The sequence below is a fragment of the Mustela nigripes genome, chromosome 15 (genome assembly GCF_022355385.1).
Source record: "Mustela nigripes isolate SB6536 chromosome 15, MUSNIG.SB6536, whole genome shotgun sequence".
NCBI classification, from domain to species: domain Eukaryota; kingdom Metazoa; phylum Chordata; class Mammalia; order Carnivora; family Mustelidae; genus Mustela; species Mustela nigripes.
Window position 1 is genome coordinate 70690023 of NC_081571.1, and position 19156 is coordinate 70709178.

The 19156-nt window shown below is 38.9% G+C and overlaps 1 protein-coding gene across 1 annotated transcript in view; it reads right to left on the bottom strand.

Annotated features, from left to right (window-relative positions):
• UGGT2 (UDP-glucose glycoprotein glucosyltransferase 2) overlaps positions 1-19156 on the bottom strand; it is a 186389-nt gene that overhangs the window by 91845 nt on the left and 75388 nt on the right. Inside the window, exons 13-16 of the mRNA XM_059377462.1 lie at positions 11512-11631; positions 10551-10636; positions 9882-10017; positions 3345-3476 (exon numbers count right to left, since the gene is read on the bottom strand). Of these exons, the coding sequence (XP_059233445.1) occupies positions 3345-3476; positions 9882-10017; positions 10551-10636; positions 11512-11631 (474 nt within the window). The remainder of the gene's footprint in view (positions 1-3344; positions 3477-9881; positions 10018-10550; positions 10637-11511; positions 11632-19156) is intronic.

Here is a 19156-nt window from a genome sequence, read left to right on the forward strand (position 1 = left end):
TAAGGCCTTTATTTCCTTGTTGATCTTTTGCTTGGATGATCTGTCCATTTCAGTGAGGGGAGTGTTAAAGTCCCCTACTATTATTGTATTATTTTAAATATATATTTTTAAAATTTTACTTATTTATTTGATAGTCAGAGATCACAAGTAGACACAGAGGCAGGCAGAGAGAGAAAGAGGAGGAGGCAGGCTCCCCACTGAGCAGAGAGCCCGATGTGGGGCTCAATCCCAGGACCCTGGGAGCATGACCTGAGCCGAAAGCAGAGGCTTTAACCCACTGAGCCACTCAGGTGCCCCTAAAATTCCTTTTTTTGAAGTAGTTATAGTCCAGTTGGAAATGACATTTATATCCACATATGATTATGTATAAGAAAGGCAATTAATGGGAAATGATAAAATTGAGTTGTAAGTTCTAATATTTAAGGATAACATGGTTATTTAGATGACATTTTTATGGCAATTGATAATAAGTAGTATGTTTTGGCTGTATAATATCTCAAATTCATTTGTATCACAGCAGATATTATTATTATTATTTTTAACTACAATAGACATGAATAAATGAATTCATCTCTTTCCACGTGCAAGATAAGATTAGGAATATTTTAAACTTTTTAATCAATATATTGCAATTAAATAAACAGCTTGAATATTTCCTACCACCTGTTCTTAGGAATGTATTTCATTTTAATGCACTTCATAGCTTCAGGTACATAGATGTTGTAAAAGGGTGGCTCAGTGGGTTAAAGCCTCTGCCTTCAGCTCAGGTCATGATCCCAGGGTCCTGGGATCGAGCCCCGCATTGGGCTCTCTGCTCAGCAGGGGGCCTGCTTACTCCTCTCTCTCTGTCTGCCTCTCTGCCTACTTGTGATCTCTGTCTATCAAATAAATAAATAAAATCCATAAAAAAAGGCATTAAATACTATAATAAACTTGAACCAGAAAAGGGTTCTTAAGAAACAAAGCAGGCATAACTTAGTAAAAAAATCAGTAAGAAATTTCAGATTCATTTAAAAAAAGGGTAAATCCACCAGAAAAAAATTTTTACTCTTGAATGAGAACTGACTCTTGGTATCACCATTATGCATCTCAGTCATGCTTAATAGATACGATTCTTGCACAAGTGTCAGTCCCTAAGAAAGGTAAGGTCTGAACAGAAACTGTGCTCTACCACTGAAAGAAGAAAGAAAAACAGAGCATGTAAGGTCTAAGTATGGGTTTGTGTCCAGGACTCCTATCATGACCACTCACCATCAGCTGATATTAAAATCCAAACACTGCAACCTTTTGCTTTCAACCTGTGTAAACAGGATCCTTAATATATAAAAACTCCCCGATTTCTATTCCATGAGTTTACATAATCACTACAGGATATTTGTGTTCTTTCTCCCCCAAAGAAGCCCTGAAGAGTACTTATTAAAAATAATTTTATTAAAAGAGATGCCTCCATGCAACTCTGGCCCAAAAGAAAGTTCATCTTGGTTGTTTTTTAGTTTTATTTTTAATTATATGAAAATATAGAAATGAAAAATATCAACGCAACTCATTCTCAGTTCAGAAATTATCATTGGGAAAACTATTCTTCAGTAACTAGAAACAATCCTTAACACCTACCACACTGGCTTTTTGATTGCACCGAGACCACCAGACCTCTGGCTTCCTGGCTCGGCTCCAGTTTCTAAGTAGCCTGCTAGTGCCCCAGAGGTCTTCTCCGGGACTACTCTTTGGGCCTCTTATGCCAATGTCACTTGCAGCTCGTAACATTTCAACCTCACAGCACTTTAACCAGCTACCTTCCTTCATTCATGTGCCCGGTATTTTGAACTTTTTTTTTTTTTTAAGATTTTATTTATTTATTTGACACACAGGTCACAAGTGTAGAGGCAGGCAGAGAGATACAGGAGGAAGTAGGCTCCCCGTGGAGCTGAGAACCCGATATGGGGCTCGATCCCAGGACCCTGGGATCATGACCTGAGCCGAAGGCAGAGGCTTAACCCACTGAGCCACCCAGGTGCCCCTGGGATTTTAGACTTTTAAAAACAAAGAGATTGATGCTCCTGTAAATTTATGGTAGACAACTCCAGCAGAAACTCAACATCATAGCCATTTTTATACATGGCTTCACTGTACTGCCTTCCCTAGCTCCCAGAGCAGCGATTTCTAAAACCTCAATGCTCCCGTGAAGTTCTGTCCGACCACACAACCCTCACTCTTAGACACCTTGCCTCCACAGTTATTTCATTCAGTAGATGTTTACTGAGCACTGCACCCCCAAGACCCAGCAGGAGACAGGGGCCCTGCTCCCAGGGAGGATGTGATCCAGGGGAAGGCAGGGAATAACAGGCCACTGTAGTCATCATTGTATGCAGGAGTACGCAGCAGGGTTTTTGCATGTGGCGTTAGCACAAGCAGCTTAACCTCAGGCGGAGGGTTAGAAAAGACTTCCCAGAAGTTCTTTCCAAAGTGTTACATCCCCCTCAAAGTAATTAAAGCCAAGAGTACACAGGCTAGAAGAGAAGGGAGGCAGGGTGCAGGAACCCGTGGTGGGAACAAGCACATGAAGGCCCTCTGGGGAGGAGGAGGAGTCCATTCAGGAACCTGAGCTAGTCTGCCCGCCCGGGGAGAACGGAAGAGCAAGGGAAGAGTTGAGAAAGTGAGGCTTAGGAGTTGAACGGCCGAGTCAGGTGGGACATTACAACGTCAGGGATCCTAACCTTCACTGTTAGCATGGAGACCGGTCTGTGGCCGAAAAACTCTTATAAAATGCAAGAACCCATCTAAAAACCTTGATCTCTATGGGCATGAGAAATTCGACCCCAGTGATGCTCCAACTTCCCAAATTTGTTTCTTGTCCTACCATTTCTCTAAAAAGCCAGCTTTCCATTTTTCCCAAGAAAGTACAAATTACATTCTTTAAAATTCTGCATTCAGGGTGCCCAGGTGGCTCAGTCAGTTAAGCGTCCGCCTTCAGCTCAGGTCATGATCCCAGCACCCTGGGATCAAGCTCCCCAGCAGGCTCCTTGCCCAGTGGGGAGTCTGCTTCTCCCTCTCCCTCTGACCCTTGTACTGTCTCGAATTTTAAAAATATAAGTAAATAACTCTACATTTAAGTCTCCTATCCTGTAAATCCTGACAATTATATTTTCTCGTGCTTTCTGAAAGGTCAATTAATGGCGATCTGAGCACTCATCAGATGACGTGCGTCATTCGGGGGTCGTAAACTTCCCTTCTTTCTGAGGGTCTAAAATCCAAATCATGAGTAAACTATATTGAGATCATTTACTCATGAGATTATAGTAGAAGTTTCTTGGATCCTGTTTTCAAAAATTCGCATTTCAACTTACCTTTCTGCCGTTATCGTATTTAGAGTGAATGCCCAAAATATCCCAAATATTAGCATCTGGAAATAACTTTAGGAGGACACTCTTCACATGGTCCACAGTGAGTATATTGTCATTCTTCACTCTTTGGTACATCTGTAGAAATAAAAATCTTACACTTAATTTTCATCTTATGGTGATCAGTTTTCTTTCACTGAGTGTGCAAATTTATATAAAATAAAAACATACCTTATACTTTGTAAGTTCTAAGTTTACCACATATGTGCATGTATACACACGCCCTCCACCCACACAGATAAATAAATCATTTTAAACACACAATATATCTCCCAATAAAAATGGTTTTGTGAATATGTTGTGGCTTTCAAAAAATACTGTAACAAATTTATGTTATGTTCCATTTTGATCAAACTAGACACTGTGCTTCTTAGTAAAATAATGGCTCCCTTTTCTTTTTCCTTTTTTTAAAAAGAGATTTTATTTGTTCTCTTGAGAGAATTTTATTTAGCCCTCTTGAGAGAGAGAGTACAAGCAGGGGGGAGAGGGGAAAAGCAGGCTCCCTGCTGAGCAAAGTCTCCTACGTGGGGCTCGATCCCAGGGCTCTGGGATCACGACCTGAGCCGAAGGCAGATCTTAACCATCTGAGCCACCCAGGTGTGCAAGCTCCCTTTATTTAAAAAGGTATATATACAATGTATTTTTTTTTTAAGATTAAAATTTTTTTTTTTTAAGATTTTACTTATTTGAGAGAGAGCACAAGGAGAGGGAGAAGGAGAAGCAGACTCCCCACTGAGCAGGGAGCAGGATGCAGGGTCCAATCTCAGGACACCAGGACCACGACTTGAGCTGAAGGCAGATGCCCAAACATCTGAGCCCCCCGGGTGCCCCCATATAAAATATTTTCAATGGCTTATTTCAGAAAGGTTTTATTTTCATTCCTGACTGCTCTCCAGTAAAGACCTTGACTAGGTTTCTTCCGTCCCTCCATTCTTCCCCCCATCTGAGATGCTGGAAGCACGGCGCAGGATGTAAGCTGTAGCTCCTCTATCTTCCTGTTTCATTTCTCCCTCATCACAGACCCTCTCCTAAGCCCCCCGCACTCTGCTAGGCATGGGGGGAGGGACGGCTCTGCATGGAGGGGGAAAGCACCTCTGGGTAGATGCCTCAGCTGAGACATAACCACGAACACTGAGCTAGAACGAAGCCATCTTGGGGAAAAACTTCCTGACCAGAAGAAACTCGTACTAATGCTACTTGATGCTACTTACCATCAAGTAGCATTCTGATACAACGGATGTCTCGCCTCTCAAAAGTTCATGTTAGGTCACTTTTCTTCTATGAGAGTGACATCGGTATCTGTTTTCACTAACCAAAAGAAATCCAAAGAGGATTTTCATTTTTATGAAAAATGGTAGGAAGTAGAAACAGGCTTCAGTGTTTGTTTTGCAGCAAGCAGTGAGAGCAGCCCTGTAGGCTCCTTCCCCACGAACGAGAGCTCGGGATCCAGTGCTTTACCTGTGTCTGGGAACATCTGTGCTTCTCTCAATCTATTCCATGTGTCATTAGCAACATGTGCCTTAAGAGTCAGAAAAGCCTAAAAGAGGTTAGTTTTTCATTCTGGAAAATGCTCAAAAATTTTTCCATATCGACTGATGATGACTGCTTCTTTCTTTCACAATCATTTGGGCTTTATTACAGAAGGTTCAAAGGAACGCTCTGCTCAGAAGCGGGGGAAACCTGCATCAGTTAAGAACGCTATTTTAAAGGGGCGCCTGGTTGGCTCAGTCATTAAACATCTGCCTCTGGCTCAGGTCATGATCACAATTGGGGTCCTGGGATTGAGCCCCAGGAGGGACTCCCTGCTCAGCAGGGGAGCCTGCTTCTCCTTCTCCCTCTGCTCGCACACGTGTGGGCACACACACACACATACTCTTTCTCATATGTGAATAAATAAAATCCTAAAAAAAAGAATGTTGAGTCCCGATTTACTTGAATCATTATTGCCAGAGACAGTCCTCATATGAGGGCGGACAAAGCCCCATGTTATTCCTCATGATAAGGAACCAGCATTCTTCCTTTTCCGCTCCTCACTGTAAACCGATGACCTATTCCTTGAGGAAAAGGCTCAGGTCTATAATTAGATCCCACAGTTTAGTTTTACAAGATTCTCAATTTATAGGCAAGTTTCCTCCTCATATCAAGCAGAGCATGCTATGATCTTAGTAACTAAAAAAACAAAAAGCAAAAAATGTTAGCTTTCTGTAAAACATAAATAGGGTTTAGCAACAATGAGATTTTGAATAAAGCAAAAATTATATATGAAAAGTTAGTGATATTAGTCATCGTAAAAATCAGTCATTTTAAAATAGTAGATATTCTTAAGCTAAGGCAGCTAGAATGTCTAGCATGAACTATTTATATAATGATTCAATCTTCTTATACATTTAAAAATTTTTAAGACTTACATGGCTGGGTAAGCAAAAACAGTAATTTGGAGTCTTCATATACATTTTATTTATTTTTCCCTTTTTTAGCTTCATTAAGGTGTAACTGACAGTAACATAGTAACCATTTATAATGTACAACACAATGGCTTGATAAACGCACACAGCGTGATGGGACTCCCACCATCAAATCAACTAATATATCCATCACCTCACACATATTTTTCTTTCTTTTTTGGTGAGAACCTTCAGATTCTACACTTAGCAAATTTCAGTTATATAGTACAGCATTATCCACCACAGTCACCATGCTGGACATGGCATGTCCAGAACTTAGTCCTACTATAACTGCAAGTTTGTACCTCTGGCCAACATTTCCCCATTTTGCCCAACTCCCGACCAACCACTTTTCTACTGTTTCTAGGAGTTCAGCTTTTTTGGGTTCCACATACACGTGATATTAGATAGTATTCATCTTTCTTTGTCTGATACATTTCATTTGGCCCAACATCTTCCAGGTTCATCCACGTTGTCACAAATGGCAGGATTTCCTTCTTTTCAAAGCCTGAATGATATTCTGAGGTATGTATACATATATACCACATATTTTCTTTGTTCATCCACCCACTGATGGATGCTTAAGTCATTTCCACACCTTGACTGTTGTGACTAATGCTGCAATATACATGAGCGTACAGGTCACTGTTCGAGATACTGATTTCATTTCCTTTGGAAACAGCTGAAGTAGGATTGCTGGTTCATACTGTCATCCTATTTTAAAATTCTTGAGGAAGCTCCAGACTGTTTTCCATAATGGCTGCAGCAGTTGTATTCTCAGAGGGCTCCCTCCTCTCTACATCATGCCAGCATTTGGCATCTTGTTTGTCTGGTGATAGAACCCCCTACAGGTGTGAGGGGACAGCTCACGGTGGGTTTTGACTTGCATTTCCCTGGTGATTAACCAAGTTGAGCACTTTTTCACATATCTGCTGGTCATCTGCATGTCTTCTTTGGAAATATCCACTCAGATCTATTGTCTGTTTTTAAAAATAATTTTTTAAAAAGATTTTTTATTTTATTTATTCGACAGAGAGATCACAAGTAGGCAGAGAGGCAGGCAGAGGGGGAGGCAGGCTTCCTGTTGAGCAGAGAGCCTGATGCAGGGCTCCATCCCAGGACCTTGAGATCATGACCTGAGCCGAAGGCAGAGGCTTAACCCACTGAGCCACCCAGGCGCCCCTACTGTCCATTTTTAAATTGGGTTATTATTTATTATTATTTTGCTATTGTGTTATATGAATTCCTGATTATTTTGGACATTAACTCCTTACTGAATAGGTAGTTTGCAAATATTTTCTCCTGCTCCACAGTTGCCATTTCGATGCAACGCTGCCATTTTGTTGCCCTTTCGATGATTTCCTTTGCTGTGCGGATGCATTTTATTTTTATATAAGCCCTGTTTATTTCCTTTTTTTGCCTTTGATTTTGTTGTTAAATCCAAAAGATCATCACCAAGATCAATGTCAAGGAGCTTACCGCTGTGTTTCCTTTCAGGAAACAGTTTCAGGTCCTATGCTCAACCTTTTATCTGTTTTGAGCTGACCTCTGTGCATAGTTTAAGACAGGGATCCAGGGCCATCATTTTGCATTTAGATATCCAGCTGTGCCAATTTACTACAATCTACTCCCTCCTACTCCTAACTTAATGTTGACAATATACCAAATTCTTAGTTCCAAAACAGATCCATCTAATCCTCTGTTCCTTCATACAATTACGGTGATATGTATTATAACTATATGTTAAAATGTTTTATTCAATCTTGTGCAATTTAAACACAATAAAATATATTCTTATAGCCTTTTGTATGTACCCATATATTTACATTTTATTTAAAGCTACCATTTCATTCCTTCCTGTGAATGTGAGTTACCATCTGGTGTCGCTTCCTCTCAGCCTGAAGGATTTCCTTTAGCATTTCTTTTGATGCAGCAAGAATTCTCTCCATCTCTACCTGTGAATATTTTTATTTTGATCTTTTTGCAAGGATCATAGTTCATGTTAGCTTTTGTTCAATTTCTGAAAACTGACTTATGTCATGTATTTCATTGTTTCATACTTACATACTGTGAGATGGTTAATCTGTTGACAATTAACCCAACATAGCCAAAGTTGAAGGCTTAAAGTATTTCTGCGTTCTCAAACACGCATGCAACAAATATTCATCAAGTACATAACGTGTATTTTTTTTAGTCTTAATTTTGCAAGGTAGGAAGAGAAAATTAAATTAGTAAGTTTTCATAGCCACTGCGGAGAGCTGAGATACACAGTCTGATGGCTTTACTCTAAAAATACTATACGACTCTACCATAATTCTTTATCACATGTCAAAAATGTTCATATACTTAAAATTTTGACCTTCTACTATATTCCTCTTTTTCCTGGTACTGTATTTTCAAATTATCTAATTTAGATAAAATAATTTGCTCATTATAAGTAATGAAACAATATTACAGAGATTTTATAATTCACGTATTTTACTAAAAGGCTGATTTTGCTCTAATTATTCTAAATTAGTGAGACTAAGTCACCTAAAGGATATAATACAACACATTCCCAATAGAAGGTTAGCTCAATCATGTTTTGGTTTTCTAGGGGGTACAAAAATTTTCAGGTTGACGTATACATAGTTTGAATCACCACCAACATTCATTCGCACACTTCAGACTGTGGTGGATTCTAGTATGCTATATGTATTCCTTCCTCACACATTTTCCCCATTCTTTCCTCAAATTGCTTAGTACGACTGGTAGGCTACGGCACATAAAGAATACTACCATGGCGTGTTGTATTGAAACTTACAGTTTCAAGTGTAATCTGATTTTCCAAGATATTACAGTATCATGCTGAACATCAGAGCAGATAATTCAAAAGGCCAGTGATTGCAAAGTATGAAGTCACATGCAAATTTATGTCTGATGCAAAGCGCCTCCAGAATAGTCAGTAGAGAGAACTGAGATAACTTAGGGTAAGGAGAATTTCAAAAGGTCATCAACTTTCTTAGTTTTGACTCCCGCATCAATCTGTTCACCATAAGGTAGGCAGACTTCAATAAAAGCTACATCAGTCTAAGTCCCTTATAAATTCTTACACCAATCAGTTAATAAGAGTAATAGCCTGAGATACAAAATTGACATGTAACCTCCAGCACTATTTTACAGAACAGAGAGTATCCCCATGTCACTGAGGCACTGGCAGTTCCTGTGCCCAGGACAGTGAGTTCACGAGGTATTCAGTGGTTTTCCCAGAAGCTGTGGGAGCAGGGCAGGGAGTACACAGGGCTTTGGCCATTGCACGGCCTCACTTTGAAGAAGAACCATCCCTTGTTATAATAGTGGGTGAAAGCGAAAGACCAATGAATTTTAAAATGAACAAAAGCTGGTTTCTAAGCTATGGTCTGGCTTTCTTAATAATAACAATACGGTTCTTTAATACATCTATTTCCACAATGGGCCATAACAGTTTCAAAACCTTAACTATGAAATAATCTTCCCATTTTATACTGCTCTTTATCAAGTTCTTGCCAATTTCTAACTTTTTTTTTAATACAATCTCTTTGTCAAATTCAGTACTCATCCAGCTATTTCTACCTAATTTGCTGTCATGAAGCGATCTCCTCCTCCTTTGAAATTCTCTAAGAAGGGTCTACATACTTTGCCATTTAGAATATTTAAGTTTGCAGTAATCTGTTTTATTCATGATTTTTTCAAGACCTCATTCAGGATTTCTTCCCTGAATAATCATTTTCTTGGAGTATGTTTTCCTTTAAACTTAACATATACAATTTAAATTCCATTAGCAGCTAGAGAAACTCAAGCAAATTCATCTATTTTGGCAGCGTGTCAGCTGACTAATTTATGAAGTGGGGACATTATGCATTTCAGTTGGGAGCTGCAAGAATCAAATTCATTGTCTATATTAAGCCCCATGATCGTTTTTTACAAACTTTGAAAAATAAATAATAAATGATAATAATTATAGTAATATTGCAGAAAAACCCCCTATACAGTCTAAAGAAATGATACCTAGTGCACTCACTTGTACTATGGAAATAAATGCTTGTGAGACATCATGTTCTTCTGCAATATAGTTGAAAGCTCGCCAAAGAGCAACGCCAACGTCATCTGCTCCATCAACTTCATCATCTGTGTTAACAATGAACACAAAACCAATTCTGGGAAAAGAAGGTGAATAAGGAATGTCACAATTACCCCTTGAATCACAACCAACCATGATTTTTCAACATTACTAGACTATAACATCTAGATAGAGTGTGTAAATAGGGGGGATGAGGGAGTATTATATTGAAAAGTTTGATTCGTAATGTCTAGTCACCAACAAACACCTGTCTAATGGATTCCTCCAAACTGTCAAACTCTCTCTGATGGTGATATTATTAAATGACCATGTTTTTCCAGAAAAATAAAGGGAAAGTATACTCTTAACAGAACTTCAGGGAAATGGATCCACCTTCCAGCACCCAAAGTGGTCAGACTCTCGTGAAATGAACGTGGTTTACGAGATGACTTAGCAGTTCTGACTAACAAGTCTATCATAAAGGTCAATGATGTTTCACAACACAGCCGTGTTGTGTAAGGCATTAAAGACCACCACTGCTTTCAATTCCACATGAGTACTCTGTGGTACAACATGAACATCACTGCCTTTCCTTCAGCTGACTGTGTAATGTTATAAATTGACAATTACCGAAGAGGAATTTTATGATAATAGAAAAGTTCAGCAATTTTTACAAAATCCAAGGTATATCCTTGAGCAGGATCAATAAACAGAACCTAAAAGAAAGCATACAGTTTATAATCACTATTTTGTTTTAACATTTTGGATTTTCATGAAATTCAAGTTTAGTCTAGTTTCTGTCACTAAAGGTATAAAATTCAAGGTGCCATCTTTTTCTAAAGAAATGTCCAGCAATTCTAAGGAATTTTATATAAGAAGGAATTTCATAGGTAATAAAGGATTTCCAAAAGCTGCACATCTGAATAATACATGGAATTTAATATGAGATCACTCACCCCTTTTTTGAAGCACAGCAAAGTAAATTTTTTTTTAATAACAAGTGAAATACCTTATTCTAAATGTGCATTGGATTTTCTGTAATTTTAAAAAAAAGATAGTAACTGAATTTTGAAAAAAAAACAGCATTAATATAACTGTTCGCTCTACACTGCTATAGGAAATAACATATTCACTTTCTTTGTGGGAAAAAAAATAAAGCCCTAGCTAAGAAATTCCACACATTTCACAGTTGTATCACAGGTTATTTAATACTATCACAAATAATTCATATGCATAGATGATAAAGTGATATTCACACACTTTCCCTGAAATGTACTAAACTTTAATCTTTAATTAGTTCTTATTAGTTCTAGAAGGAAAAAAGTTCAATCAAATTCCTTTCAGAAAATGTGACCATAACTCATCGATTTCATATCGGAACTATAAAAACACATCTAAGGAGGAGGCAGATTTTGTGGCATTGCTGGCTTTGGATGTCTGGCCGGCCATGCCACCGCACACTTGCCGTATCAGGCAAGTATTTTCCTCTGTGTTACACAAATGCCTCTTCACCAAGAACGGGGTAATCCAAAAAGAATGCAGGATGCATACCTTCATAAGAGATGTACACAAAATGTCACATAAAACTCACCAAATTATGAAAATTACGCCTTACAGAAGGTATAGTTCCAGGGAACACGGGCTTCAGAAGCTCCTGGCAACTTGCAGGCCATGTGACATACAAATCATCATTTTCTAGGTCATTAATCCACTAGAGAAGAATTCAAAAATCTGTGAAAGCTATATTAAACTAATATTTAAATCATTTCCAAAGCCAGTTTTCACTCTTTCAAAGTAAAAATACACAAAATTTCTCTATTTCTGAATAAATATAAGAAGCCAGTTGAATATTCTTTAAATTAAGGAATATATGATGTGCAATGGGAAATTTTATATTCCCATGGTCTTTTAGATTAAGCCTGACCCTCCTTCCAGAACAACTGACTTCTTCTATTCATGTTCGGCTTTCATATTAAAAACTGTATAGAAATTACTCTCCATAAACCATGTGGCAGAGACTAAGTGTTTATCTTAATTATCAGCAGTATAGGTCCTCCACCTCCCTTCTCAAATTTTAATGCTCAGACATAAGGAAAATGAAACATGACACCTTGAATGTTCGATTCTAATCAAGAGCTATTGGTTTCTACTAGACTAAGCTGCCTGCCTGAAATAATGGTATGAGCTGGGAAGACATAAACCACTGTTTAGACCATGGAGGTAGGGTCAACCAATTATCAAGAGTCATTTAGTTACAAGGCAGGAAGCTTGTGCTGAAGGCAGGAAGCTCCATTCCATCCCCAGGGACATTTCCAAATTGCAGCCTGGGAGAACTCATTCAAACAGAAAGTGACGGTCATATTGGGCTGCAAAGACAGGAGTCAAAATTAGGGGTGTCTAAATGGTAAGAGTTGAGGGGGCAGGGAAATCCAGGAGAAGGGGCAGTGTAGGGAAGAAATCGCAGTTTCTGTCTCTATATAAATTCCTCTCATTTGCTGACTAGGAACCTGCACGTACCCATGGCAACAGCCGGGTGCCAATACCATAAAAAAAAATAAATAAAGAAGAGCCAGGGAGAAACAGACACTGGGACTTTGAAGCTACAGCCACGACACAGTAATGAGACAGAAGTTGAAGTGTGAAGTGCTAAGGCTTTGGCAAACGCTGCTCTTTAATTTGAGAAACCGACAGGGCTAGCTGCCAGGTGTAAGACACAAAGAGGAAGAGCTCCCACGAAGCCCAGAAATGTTCCTCGACCGAGCCAGGTGAGGTTTGGTACTTGGGCTGCTGTGGCAATCCTGACCAGCGTTTGCTTCTGTAACTTTGCAGAGGCAATTTCAGGCTCCTCTCAAAAACTGCCATGCAAAAAAAAAAAAAAAAAAAAGGACTGAATATTAAAATAAAAGAGAAAAAGCAGGCAATACAGAGGGACTTAGGACTTTAAAACAATTATGATTATTATATATATATTTTTAAAAAGAAGAAAAAGAGATGGAAAGATGGAAAATGTTAAGAGAACTAAAAATCCATTACAAGAAGAGCCAAAGGGAGATCTAGATTTTAAAACTTTATAATTAAGAACTGTAAGAACTTCTAAAGATGATTTAACTGCAGAGTGGACATGGAGGAAGACAGTGATCAGTCGACTGGATGACAGAGCAATACAAAGTATATTAACTCAAGTGCACAGAGAAAAGAAACATTGCAAAATCAGAATGAAGGGTAAGAGAGATGAACGAAAAAGGCCTGCGGTCTAGCGAGTGCTGCTGACCGTCCCAGAGGAGAGCAGAGAGGAGATCCGTGGTGCCCAAGAAATCAGGCGGCCTCGGCAGTGGTCCAGACAGGAGGTTCTGGGGAGTATTTAACCATGTCAGAAGCAGGGGCTTCAGAGGGAAGACTGAAATTGCTTCGCACAGGCCCAGAGACTGAACTGCCCATTTTTTACTCTCAGGTAAATTTACAGAAGCAGCAACACTGACTGGAAGAGTGGCCTCCCAGAACTGCATGCAGAACTGGCTGGCAGTGACATGACACTCCAGTGATCTGCCACCATTTATTTTGTTGGACATACTCTGGCCTTTGCATCTACGTGCTACCAAGACACTAAAGAAAAGACTTGGTTATTAATAGATTAGAACGTGTAAGACATTCTCTTCACTGTCCAAGGAGCTACAAAGTTTAGCAGATGGACATAAGGTGGGTCATGGTGTTAGTGGACGACTTTCTGAGAGATGCGAATAACTTAAAAGATGTAAAATTGACATCTTTTGGTCTTCTCTAGGGAGTGACATCAGCTAAAATGGCTGAGTAAGGAATTTCAAAACTCCACCCTGACACAAAAGCAATAAGAAACTAGAAAATTGAGGGGAACTCAACATTTTAAGAACTACGAAAACTAACCAAAATCGAAAGCTTGCAGCAACTTTGAGAGCATTTATTCAAGAAAAATGGCACAGTCTCAGTCAGAACTGTGAGATATGTGGTGTGAAACTTATCCTGGTCCCATCTCGTGCTCCCAAGCTTATCAGTAGCATTGAAAATGACAGCCCCAATTCCAGTATCAATACTGGAGAAAGCAGAACAGACCACATTCTGAAAGGATTTAATTTTTGTTTGAACTGCCCGTTGACTCCTCAGAAAACCCACTACAAAGGTTTGTCTATATCCTAACTCATACCAGTGTTAGAGCTGCTATCCTATTTTGTGGAAAACAATTACGGGCAAATGCTTTAGTTGCTCCCGCCTGCAGCAACAGAAAACCCTTGGGATGAAAGCAGAGCAACCAAAATCTAATGAGGAAAGGCTGGGGACTGAGATGTTTTGGGAAACAGGACTTTGAGAAGTTCTGAAGGATTCCTGGGATTCTAAAAGGTTGTACACGTGCCCAGGGAAGACTGAAAAGCCCCAGGTTCTCTCCTCTGGTTGACTCTGAAGCTCTGTGTAAGCAACAAGTGAAGGCTGAGGCAGATGCAAGCTACCTGGCTGAGGGTCCGACATGGACTGCTTCCCTTGTGTCCCCCCCCCCCCACAGGTCATGTGCTACACAAACACACAGAGCCCCTATGCAAGACTGGGAGTTCTGGGGTCCAGGCATTTAAGTAAATCTCTGTCTCTACTGAGTAGATGACTAGGCAGACTAACAGACCTCTGTGGCCACACATAAGAAAGAACACAAGCTTTACAAAATTAGTTCAGAGAAGTCACTAAACAAGTAACAAAAACAACAACAAACAGCAACAACAACCCCAGGGAAGGTGAGAATCTGACTTTCTGAAGTGCCATACTGTAATATTCAAAATGCCCAGTTTTCAATAAAAAAATTAAGAGGCACTGAAAAAATCCTAAAACAAACATAAGAAAATAGTTCTATTTACAATAGCAATAGGCCACACATAAGTGTGGCCACAGAGGTCTAAAACACTTAGAAATAGGTTTAACAAGTATGAGACTTGTATACTGAAAGCTACAAAAGCTACATCACTGAAATAAAGAAGATCTGAATGAATGGAAAGACATCCCATATTCATGGATCAGAAGACTCAATTTATTAAAATGGTGATATTCCTTAAATTATCTATGTATTCAATGAAATGTCAATAAAAATTCCAACTATCTTTTTTCCAGAAATGGACAAGATGACGTTGTAATTCATAATGAAAGCAAGAGTCGTAGAACTGCTAAGATAATCTTGAAAAAGAACAAAGTTGGAGGACTCACAATTCCCAATTTCAAAACTTACTCCCCAAAGCTACAGTAATCACTGTGGTGGTTGCATAAGGGGATGATATAGATCAATGGAAACAAACTGAGTCCAGGGGTAAACCCAGCGTCTGTGATGGGGCCCACTGTCAGTGTAGCAAGTTACATCCTTAACCTGGATAAAGAAATCATTTCCTCTCCCTGTGCTGATTGCTGTTTATCAGTTTTGAATCTTACCGCTGTCATCTTGGTGACAAAAATGAAGCATTAGAATTGTTTTGAGAGAATGACAAATGGCTAGGGTGACTTGGGAAATTTCAGGAAAAGGAAATCAAAGAAAATGATCATAAGCACCTCAGGAATATGGCTATAGCATGGAAATCACAGGGCAGAAAACGGAAAGCTGCCACTAGGGGCAGGGTAATTTAGGTGGAATATGACCGAAGCCCCCTCCACTGTGGGTGGTCTGGCACAGAGGACTGAAAAGCAATTATAATCCAAAGGAGCCAAACATACTATCATATGGTTGTTTACTGACTTTAACAAAATACTAGTGAAACCTGAGGTACCACGGCAAGGCTAGAAACAGGAAATTAAACTACATAAAATTTAAATTGTGTCTTCTGATGTCTGGGACAGAGAAACCTAGAATGCTTAACCAGGGATGGGAGAATACCCAATGACTCTCTTAAGTTTTTACTCAACTGTTAAGCAAGCAACTTTTAAGAAAAAAACTGTCAAGGTTTGTTTTGGGGGAGGGTATAAATACAGTGGACACAAGTAATGTAACTCATGAGCCAGCTTTCTCTGTGAAGACAAAAAGTGGAGAGACAGATGCAGGGGGAGAAAAAAAAATTAAAAGCACAGTATTGCTTTCATTCTTGAATAACTCTGTTTAAGATAGCCAACAGATTTTCTGACTGCTTCCTGTGTGATGGGGCCTGATGGATGCTGAGGATATCTAACCAACTCCTGGTTTTTGTGCAGCTTACACTCCACTGGAGGAAGATTCTACATAAACAAATAAATGGATATCATATTGGATGGTAGGAAATGCTATGAAGCCACAATCAAGCTAAAGTGTGAGGTAAGTGCATTGCTGCTCTAACAGACCAACGTGAAAAGAGTGCTCAGAAGTCAGGGCTCTGCCTTTTGCGCAGTTAATTTTTTTTTTTAAAGTACGCTCCACACCCAGTGTGGAACCCAACACGGGGCTTGAACTCATGACCCTGGGATCAAGACCTGGGCTGAGATCAAAAGCAGATTGCTCAACAGAGCCACCAGGTGCCCTATGTCAATTCATTTTTTTAAAGGAATCTAGAGAATAAAGTGTCACACATAATTATCTACGGAAAGCAGGCACTTTCCAAGTGGAAAAGCAAAAGCATTTAAGACACAAAACCTCTGTTAAGAGTATGCAAAAAAAAACCCGATATTTAAAACATTAAGCTATTATTTAGTCTTAAAAAAGAATAAAATTCTGATACATGCTACAACATGGATGAACCTTGACAACAGTATGCCTAATGAAATACCCCAGGCAGGAATGGACAAATAGTACGTAATTTTACTTTTATGAAGCACTTAGAAAAGGCAAATCCGCAGGGACAGAAAGTAGAAGTGAGGTTACCAGGAGCTTGGGGAGGAGGGACTGGGGAGTTACTGCTTTATGGGTATCGTTTCTGTTTGGAATGATGAAAAGACTCTGGGAAAATGGATCCTGGTAATAATTTTACACTGTGTATGTACTTAATGCCAGCAAGTCACATACTTAAAAAGGTTAAAAGGGCGTATCTTATGTTATATATATTTTACCTCATTAAAAAAAACTACTTCCCGACACTCTTATCGAGAATGGAAAAGAACACCTCCTCAGGCGTCCAAGAGATGGCACAGGGTCAGAGCCCTTACAGCAGAGCAGTGGGGGAGTGGACCGGGCGTGGGTGATGGGGACCACAGCAGGGCTGCTCCTCCCCCACAATGACTGGCCTCGGCTGCCAACCTGGGAGGACCAAGATGTTACTTTACAAATGCAGCTGCAAAGTTTCCTTAGAGATGTATTTCTCTCCAGAGTAGTCTTGAAACTTACTGCCCTTACCGTGGCCCATGCTCTCAGTGCTCTTCTACGAATGCTTAAAATTAAGCATAAATGCTTAAAATAAAAGTCCCAAAGTATTAAGATTACTAACACAGTCCTTTCTTTTTCTGCTAAAACCTTTTTAGAGGAGATGTTTGTTAATTGAGCTTAAAGATATCCAAGTTAAAGTAAACTCCGGCCAATGAGAGAATATGCTCTCAAGAGCAGGAAAACAGTAACAATGAATATTTATAATGAGGCACTTAGTGCTCTGGAAAATACAGGGGTAACTAATTCAGAACTTATGTAACTTGTCCTGAGTCTAAGGTCTTCATGACTCAGGGAATATACAGCATTTCATTGGTTATGTTATCCTTCCATGATTATGGAACATTTCCAAGATTATCTTTTAAATTTTTATATGAGAAATTAACAAGTGGTCAGAGATGTTTTTTCCTTTTTTTCTGATCATGTAAGTCATACATACCTATTGCTAAAAATTTGGAATTTTCATAAGAGCATGAAGAAAAAACCCAACTACCTATTAAACCATATCACCCATTAATAAGAACATTTTGACTTATTTCATCTGGATCTTCTGTCCATCTTTTCACACGAGAGTATCATGTATTGTAGTTCTGTAATTTCTTACTTAACATGCAAGAACAGCCACTGTTCCTGGTTGTTGAAGCAGGATTATAAGCGCAATTCTGATGTCTGAATAACATACCTGAGCACATGGATATACAATTTACAATATTTCTGTTATATATTTAATTCGTTTCTATTTTGTTTTAAGAATACACAGTGATGCTCGTGTCTTTGGGAATGAATACTTTTCTCCATTTCCTACTATTTCTTGATAGTGGTTTCCAGTGAAATTACTTAGATCAAAAGCTGTCAATGCGGAAGGACGCCATAACCATGACTGCTTCCAAGTCTGCTCCAATTTCTACTCTTTCTGGGCATCCTTCTATTCTTCTGCATTTCCTCAGTTAAGCTGCAGGGTTTTCTTTTTTTTTTTAACTGGTTATTATTAGTAGTAAAGATATTAATTTTTATGTTAATATGAATAAATCACCATGTCTTCCAAATGGTTTTTGGAAATAAAGCTTTTGATCTGCTTACTGTCACTTCAAACCTATTCTAAGGTCTTATTGATTAAAATGTTGTTTTGGAGGAGTTTTACTTATATAATCTGCCATGTGATTATTTTCTCATTTCTGATAGTTATACTTTTTATACTAATGGTAAATCAAAATGGTGATATGGACATATTTATATTGATTATGCTATAATTTAGTACTCTCAGAGTTTCATTGTTAAAAATTATGTTTTATGTTGGTTTGAGATACATATTTACTTATTTGTTCAAAGAATATTTATGTTTATTGAGTACCTACTAAAACCAAGCACTGAATGGTGAGAAAAAAATGGATAAAATTCCTACTTTCAAGATGTTTATATAGTCTAGTAAGAAAAAAAGACATTCAGAATGGCTAAAATTAACAAGTCAGGAAATGACAGATGCTGGCGAGGATGTGGAGAAAGGGGAACCCTCCTACAGTCTTGGTGGGAATGCAAGCTGGTGCAACCACTCTGGAAAACAGCATGGAGGTTCCTCAAAAAGTTGAAAATAGAGCTACCCTATGACCCAGCAATCACACTACTGGCTATTTACCCTAAAGATACAAATGTAGTGATCCGAAGGGACACGTGTACCCGAATGTTTATAGCAGCAACGTCCACAATAGCCAAACTATGGGAAGAACCTAGATGTCCATCAACAGGTGAATGGATAAAGAGCCATTTGCGATAATGTGGATAGAACTAGAGGGTATTAGGCTTAGCGAAATAAGTCAATCAGAGAAAGACAATTATTATATGATCTCCCTGATATGAGGAAGTTGAGAGGCAACGTGGGGGGTTTGGGGAGTAGGAATGGAATAAATGAAACAAG